Below are 8193 nucleotides of genomic sequence, written 5' to 3' on the forward strand. Positions count from 1 at the left end.
TAATGAGAGCCAGAGGAAGGGAGAGAAATTTGAATTCAAAATAAGAAAAATGAATGTAAAAGAATAATCTATATATTTGTGTAACCATTAAAAGGCAGCGTAGATGTCTGTTTATTTAAAAGAACATTCAATTTAAAACCAAACAGTGAAAAGCTTCACAGAATCTTGATAGGTACTATCACAACTTTCTAAAAAAGTCTCTTGATAATAAGTGTTATTGTCCCGTTGCTGAAAGCATACTGAAGCAGCATCCTGATGAACAAAGATGACTAGTAAACAGCTCGTCCCATCTCCCTCTAGCATGACAGATCAGAGAATAGACCTCAAGGACAAAGGAATGACCCAGAAATCTGGTCCTGTTGGAAAAGAAAAGATAAAGTTAGCCAACAGAAATTGAAAGGGAACTACTGCCTTAATGATCAAATTCCTTGTTTCTAATGGCTTCCTTCTATATACATCTGCCAAAATGCTCTCCTAAGACCCCAGTTGACCCCATCATTTTTCTTCACCCTTAAAGGCTTCTGTATCCTGCTCTTGAGGACAAGAAACGAACTCTTCACCCTGGAATTTAAGGCCCTCTCCATTACCTTCTTTCCTTTTCGGCCTTCTCTCATTTTAGCTAGTGAGGATCTTCCACCTACCAATGAAGACCAACAGCTGTTATACAGCTTATAGTCTAAGAGATGTTAAGTGATTTGTAGAGAATCTCAAGTCAGTGTGTCAGAAGAAGGATTTTAGTACTCCCAGGTCAGCTCTTTCTCCATGTTCTAGCACTTACTAAAGGCGTATTAAATCTAATTCACAAAAGATAGTTATTGTTGTTTGTCCTTCACTTTTGAAGAGGACCAAAGACGTCATGGGGTGAGGCCTTAACTTCCATGTGAATTGATTTTAAGCATAATTACGCAAAGTCAACAGCCTCACATTCTCTTCTAGAGTCATATGTCCAGTGACAAGGTATAAATCAGGACAATTAGTGAGAGCCTGGGATCCAGCGAATGACCTTGGCATCTTCCATATCCAACCAAGCTCCAAGCCCTCTACAGCATCTGACTCAATCACCTTTGTAGCCATTGGAATAAATTGGTCTCATTTGCCCATTCCACCAAGGGATGTCTTCATATACTTGAGGTAGACATGACCCAAACTCACCAATGGGTTTGTGGCCCATTGGTTACCATCAACCTGCTTTAGTTCACCTGCCAAGATGGTTTTCTGAGGTATATCCGCTGCACGTACTATAGCTTCTTGGAATCACAAGTAATTTGAGTGCCAAGTAAAAGGGAATGAGCAGCCCTGAAAAGAGTCAGAAAGCCCTCATCCCAAAGATTTTAGTCTTCCTTGAACACCTATACATCCCATGCATCTTCACAGAAGATACTAGACAATTGAATTCAGAGAGGACAAGGAGACGAGATAAAGGCCATGGGAAAGTGATGTGCCTGGCAAAGTTCACACACACACACACACACACACATACACCCCTGTAAAAGTCCAGCCTGGACAGGTCTTGCAACCCAATGACTCATTGGTAAAATTAAATGTTTTTTAAAGTCACTCAACCTTAATGGCAACTGCTTCTCACTTAAAGGCATTAGCTTGCACTTGATACCCCTCTTTGGAGTCACTTACTCAATGAATTACTCTCCATAGACCTCACTTTTTAATTCTTTTCTTTGTTCCCCTTCACTTTTTAACCTCGGCTATATCATGACCATTGGATTTGCCTGGAGGGGCATCTAAATCAAAGAATGGGAAACACATTCAAACCTGAAGAATGACCTAAATGGAGAGATCCCTCAGACAAATGAATCATTATTAAGCAAAGTCAAAATCTATGAATTGGTTAGAGGACCAGTCTTGAAAGTCAAGAAGACCTAGGTTCAAATCCTGCCACTGACATATCCTAGTAATGTAACCTGAGCGAGTTGTACCTTTCAATACCTTCCTGGCACCTCCAAGTGAGAGGAGAGTTGCTGGCCATAACCTTAGAGCAATTTTTAGAGCAAAGGTTCCCCACCTCCCCTTACTGATGAACTTTCTCCAGACCAAAAAGACAAGTATCCCACTATCGGTACCCTACTTTATGTACCAGAGCACTTACAGATTGCAGACAAATTGCCAGCGTAAAAGTTCAAATACTCCCTTCTCTTTACAACATGTCACTTGTTCAGTCAATCATGAAGTATTGGTTCAGAGTATTAAATTTGAACAAGGCCTAGTTTTCTTACCAAGGTCCAGATCTTGATAGTCATGGTAGATGACCAACATTTTGATGAGCCCACAAGGTAGATGGGTTGACGAGAGAGAGACCTTCAAAGAGCAAAGATGTTATCTAGATCAGACCAATCGCCAAAAATGAATTCTTCTAGAGTGAATGTCCTGAAGGGAGAAAAAAAAATTGAAAGGTCAAGAATTATCATCTACTGGGTGGATTCAGCTCGAGTGTACATGGGTTTGAGTTTGTAGCCAGGTAGGAGTTCTGTTTTCTACTTTACTATGACTAAGTTTTTTGGCTTATGTTCTTTTTTTTCTTCAGGGGAGTAAACATTCTAAGCTGATCCATCACTGTCCATACTAGGTCTACAACATTGCCTCTTCTATCATAAGAATCAAGGCAATGCAATGCAAACACAAGGCACCTCAGGTATCCATGGGAATATTCAAACAAGATTCACTAGACAAAGGCACTGGCTGAAAGGTAAGGCAATTCTGGACTTTCTCCAAAGGGACATTCCAGGCCCAAATCCTTGGAAATCATGCCTCAATATCCCTAATTCTCGACCATCCATCCTTCTCAGATCCAAAGGGGGGAGAGAGGAAAGCAAAATATATTGGCAGGCAGTGTTTCTGCAGACAAGATGAGCCTTTACTGGTTTGTTAAACCAAGGATCAGAGATAACCAACATACTGGCTTTTTGGAAGCATGTAGCTGGGTAGCGACTGTTAATCCCAGTGGCTTTTTGGAAGCATGTAGATGGGTAGTGACTGTTAATCCCAGTGCTAATTTCCTCGAAGAATTAACACCAACTTAGAAGTCATAAGAAATCCTAAAGCTAAACTAAGAGGTTTTTCAGATGGTAAACTTCTAAACCAGAGAGCTTACTGAGGAAATCAAACTTGAATAAGATACAATCAAATATGGCGGCTCACCTGGCAATCTGACAAACCAGAGGTATAGTAACACAGGGACAAGGTAACCGTTCTTCACATAAAAAGTACAAAACACTGCGGATATAAATCATGTCGGGTGTTATCTGAGGAGAGAATGAAAGCCTTTATGTCAAAATGGTTCAAAGGTCATAGGGATGGAGTTATTCTATTTTAGGAATAGAATGAAGAATCATGCAAACATTATGTTTCAGGGGGATAGGTGCTTATCAGGCCCAAGGGATTGCACCAGTTCCCCAGAAGACAATATGGATCAGGTCCCAGCTAATAGAATCCTCCCATTCCCATTGAACACCATCACTCAGATTTACTTTCTTCATGTGGCTCCTCAAAACACTAAAGGTAAGAATAAAAAATAACAGTCATCCTCCCTTGACCTTAGACTAGTAATAGAGAATGGGAAAAGCCAGGCTCCACTCTAGGGAGAATGAAACGTTTCAAATAGGGGCCAATAAACTGATTGGCCCTAGTAGTATGGCCACCACTTAGTGGTGCAGACTCTGACTTCATCTATAGCTTAGAGCCCAAGTTATCAATAAGGTGCCATAAGCCCAACCCTAGAAACAAATCCCTCCTAAATAAAAGGAACCAAAGGCAGGTTCTCCTACCATAGGATGGAAACCCATTACTTGTGGAAATGGGGAGGCACTAACTCTCTAAAACATGACCAGCTGGATATTGCCGTTCCACTCTCCACTATCAGCAGGAACGTTTGAGTTTCTCTCCCCATAAATGGTACTGAGGGTCAGCCTCATCAAAGAAAAGTCTGAGATGACCGAGGGAATTAGGTTTAAAGTCTTACCTGTACATCTATCCCGCATTGCGATAGGCTATAGGACAAGTATAATCGATATGGAGAAGATGAAGTTACTTGACAGCCATTTCCCAGAATCACTTGGTTAGGTTGCAGAACTGTACCATTTCGAAAAATATTTTTCTCCACAATGACCGTAAGTCTTTCGTCGATACAAGTTGTCCACACTGTGGAAGATGATAAAGTTAAGACTAGTAGACTCTCTAAAGCCAGGCACTGCTCAGAGAAAAACCTCGAACCTTATTAAATAGGGAGAAGTAGAGGTCCAATGAGAGTAGAGACGATTATGAGACAGCAATTCCCACTGGGTGAGCATATGGCAAAGATTCTCCCTTAATTCTGCATTACCTATCTTAAGAAAAGTTTTTAAATAGCCAGAGATGGGAAAGCAATTGATTTCTGTCCTCTGCAGGATCACTCCTCAAAGAATGATCAGCTTCTTGTTAAATGATAGATTAGAGTTGGTTAGGACCTAAGGGTATTAATGCAAAGCCCTTGTTCTTAAAATAAGCAAATAGAATCAGAGAGGCCATAGATATACTGATCAGATACAATAAATTTAATAGATAAGGAAACTGAGGCCCAGAGAAGTGAAGTGACTTGCATGCTGTCAACAAATTTTAGATGTAGAATTCAAACCCAGGTCTTCTGATGTCTCTTTCTCACATACCACAAATGACTCATTCCAGTGCCAGGACTTGGGATAACAGAGATAATTTTAGTCCTGATCATGTATACGATACCCTTTGTATTCTACTATATTACATGGGATGCACCAAACCTGGAAACTATTCTTAGGAAGGATAATTTGAAATCAAAAATTTTAACCATCCATCACAATTTGATGGTTTGATATGTCTTTACTGTGGGATGGTGAATAAAGAAAATATTAGATGACAAGGAAGTATCACCTCATTAAATGGCTTTAAGGAGAGCTAGAGAAATCTTACATTTAGGATCGCTGGTAGCAATGACAGGCATCTTGAGCTTGATGTGGTGTCATTAACAAGTGCAGCAGGTAAGCGTATTTTTCAGGAGCCTTAAAAATCTAATCAAAACACCTCTAGACTGAAAAGGAAAATAGAGGAAGAAAATTCCTACAATATACCTACCAAGATAGAGTTTGCCGAGTGTGTGTGTCTATAATGTAAGGGAGATCATAGTATCAGAGAAACACAGAAACCCAAGGAAGATGACAGCAATGACATCCATGGCTGCGTATTCCAAAATACACCAATTATGGTTGACAAGAAAGGTGAACTCATGCAAAGAGGTAAATTGGACCTCATAATTATCACTGGTACCCAAGCTTGTAAAAGAGTGTTTGGGGAATGATATACCTTATTCAAAGAGCAGGTAGGTGGCACAGTAGAAATGCCAGACCTTAAGTCAGGAAGACTTATCGTCCTCAGCTCAAAACTGTTCAAATCCTGGAACTAGCTGTGTGACTGTGGGAAAGTCATTTAATCCAATTTACCTCAGTTTCTCATCTGTAAAATGACTCGGAGAAGGAAATAGCAAATCATTCCACTATCATTACCAAGAAAACCTCAATTTTGGTCACAAAGAGTCAGACACAACTGAAATAACTGAACAGGGGGCAGCTAGGTGGCTCAGTGGATTGAGAGATGGGAAGTCCTAGATTCAAATCTGACCTCAGGCACTTCCCAGCTGGGTGACCCTGGGCAAGTCACTTGACCCCCATTGCCTAGCCTTTACCACTCTTCTGCCTTGGAGCCAATACACAGTATTGATTCCAAGATGGAAGGTTGGGGTTTAAAAACAATGAAATAACTGAACAACAACTTCTTTCGAAACAAACATGGAGAAAGAACTGAAAGAACCACTTTCCTGAGAGACTTAGGGGATTACTTCTTATTTTGTAAAGTTTTGGTTGGGAGAGAATAACATCTTCAGAAAGGTAAATGGTGTGCCTGTGTTTCCAGAATGAGAAATTGGTGAAATACAAATGATTCCCAGATTTGTGTGTGCGTGCGTGTGTGTGTGTGTGTGTTCATCTGTATTTCTGTAGTATTATACATCCTTCAAAACAAGGAGAAGATTGATCCATGAACCTAGACCCTTATCAATTCCCCCAGGTTAAAAAAAAAGAAAGAAATCTAAACAGGAGAAACAGGAGTGTTGAAGGGAAAGATTGTAAGATAGCAGGATTCCCTTTAGTAACTAACCTTTTGTAAGTTCTAATTGCTGTTAATTGATTTTTGTTGCTGTTGTTCAGTCCTTTCAGTTACGTTTGACTCTTTGCGTCTCCATTTGGAGTTTTCTCAACAAATATACTAGAATGGTTTGCTATTTCTCTCTCCACATGATTTTAGAAGCATGTTAAATAACAGGAGAGGGACATTCTGAATGAGGGCTGTGAGTGACTGTACTAGAAAATTCTATAACGCTTCAGGATTCTTCCCTGAGAGGAATAGTAGCCAAAAGCTCTCTGAGGGTATCTGAGCTCAAATCTGATCTCAGACACTCACTAGATGTGTGACCCTGTGTCACTTAATCTCTATTTGCCTCAGTTTCTTCATCTGCAAAAGGAGTGGAATAATAACATCAGAAACATAGAATAAACAGTATCCTTGAGATTTGACCATGAAAAGGAAATAACTAAAAAAAAGGAGAAAGAAGATATTCCTGGGGGAAAGAACAGATCTCTAAAAAATATTCACAGTCAGAGCAGGAGGCAAGAGAAGAGTCAAAGAAGGAGGCCTAGGATCTTTGAATGAAAGGGGCTGTGATATAAGGGGGGGAGAGGGGGGGAGAGGGGGGGAGAGGGGGGGAGAGGGGGAGAGGGGGAGAGGGGGAGAGGGGGAGAGGGGGAGAGGGGGAGAGGGGGAGAGGGGGAGAGGGGGAGAGGGGGAGAGGGGGAGAGGGGGAGAGGGGGAGAGGGAGAGAGGGAGAGAGGGAGAGAGGGAGAGAGGGAGAGAGGGAGAGAGGGAGAGAGGGAGAGAGGGGGAGAGGGGGAGAGAGAGGGGGAGAGAGGGGGAGAGGGGGAGAGAGGGGGAGAGGGGGAGAGAGGGGGAAAGGGGGAGAGAGAGGGAAAGGGGGAGAGAGGGGGAAAGGGGGAGAGAGAGGGGGAAAGGGGGAGAGAGAGGGGGAAAGGGGGAGAGAGAGGGGGAAAGGGGGAGAGAGAGGGGGAAAGGGGGAGAGAGAGGGGGAAAGGGGGAGAGAGAGGGGGAAAGGGGGAGAGAGAGGGGGAAAGGGGGAGAGAGAGGGGGAAAGGGGGAGAGAGAGGGGGAAAGGGGGAGAGAGAGGGGGAAAGGGGGAGAGAGAGGGGGAAAGGGGGAGAGAGAGGGGGAAAGGGGGAGAGAGAGGGGGAAACGGGGAGAGAGAGGGGGAAACGGGGAGAGAGAGGGGGAAACGGGGAGAGAGAGGGGGAAAGGGGGAGAGAGAGGGGGAAAGGGGGAGAGAGAGGGGGAAAGGGGGAGAGAGAGGGGGAAAGGGGGAGAGAGAGGGGGAAAGGGGGAGAGAGAGGGGGAAAGGGGGAGAGAGAGGGGGAAAGGGGGAGAGAGAAAGAAACAGAAAGAGACACACAGAGACACACAGAGACACACAGAGACACACAGAGAGACAGAGAGAGACAGAGAGAGACAGAGAGAGACAGAGAGAGACAGAGAGAGACAGAGAGAGACAGACAGAGAGAGAGACAGAGAGAGAGACAGAGAGAGAGAGAGACAGAGAGAGAGAGAGACAGAGAGAGAGAGACAGAGAGAGAGAGACAGAGAGAGAGAGACAGAGAGAGAGAAAGAGAGAGACAGAGAGAGAGAATTTGGAAGGGAAGAAAAGTAACTAGATTTCAGTACAGTTAGGATCATAGCAAGTGATTTATCCCTAGAAAATGCCAGCTTCCAGGCTTGTCTATAAGCTCATATATATATATCAAGCACAAAGCACAAATTCAAATATGACTACCAAAAAAAAGACAGAGCAATCACCTTCTCAAACGTACCTCCAAAAGAATGAAACTGTGCCTGAGATAATGACAAGAACAGCATGGATAATCCCACAAGGGGCTTCATTATCACAGATGCCAAGCAGGGCTAGAGAGCTTCTAAGGGGATGGACAGTTTGGCAAACTCTTTTTAAGTGATTTTGCTGCTGATGCCCCACCCATCCAACTCTCTGTTCTCACTCAGGTGTCTTCAGTTTCCTACCCACTGCCGCTCAGGGGAAGTCCGTATCCTATTAACAGT

At 43.0% G+C, this 8193-nt stretch overlaps 1 protein-coding gene across 2 annotated transcripts; it reads right to left on the minus strand.

The window, feature by feature from the left end:
- On the minus strand, positions 1–8193 carry LOC103092207 (oocyte-secreted protein 1-like). 2 transcript variants are annotated; one of them, XM_007497548.2, is made up of 5 exons: positions 7950–8193; positions 3974–4152; positions 3154–3257; positions 2232–2313; positions 1–356 (listed from the first exon to the last, which is right to left on the minus strand). In XM_007497548.2, the coding sequence occupies exons 1-5, from the start codon at positions 8017–8019 to the stop codon at positions 324–326; spliced, it is 468 nt and encodes a 155-aa protein (XP_007497610.2). In that variant the 5' UTR covers positions 8020–8193; the 3' UTR covers positions 1–323. The 2 variants fall into 2 exon arrangements, 1 of the variants encoding a protein (XP_007497610.2); XR_469566.3 differs by having other exon boundaries at positions 14–356; positions 2232–2382; positions 7950–8166.

Source organism: Monodelphis domestica, chromosome 6 (genome assembly GCF_027887165.1).
Source record: "Monodelphis domestica isolate mMonDom1 chromosome 6, mMonDom1.pri, whole genome shotgun sequence".
In the NCBI taxonomy this organism is placed as follows: Eukaryota; Metazoa; Chordata; class Mammalia; order Didelphimorphia; family Didelphidae; genus Monodelphis; species Monodelphis domestica.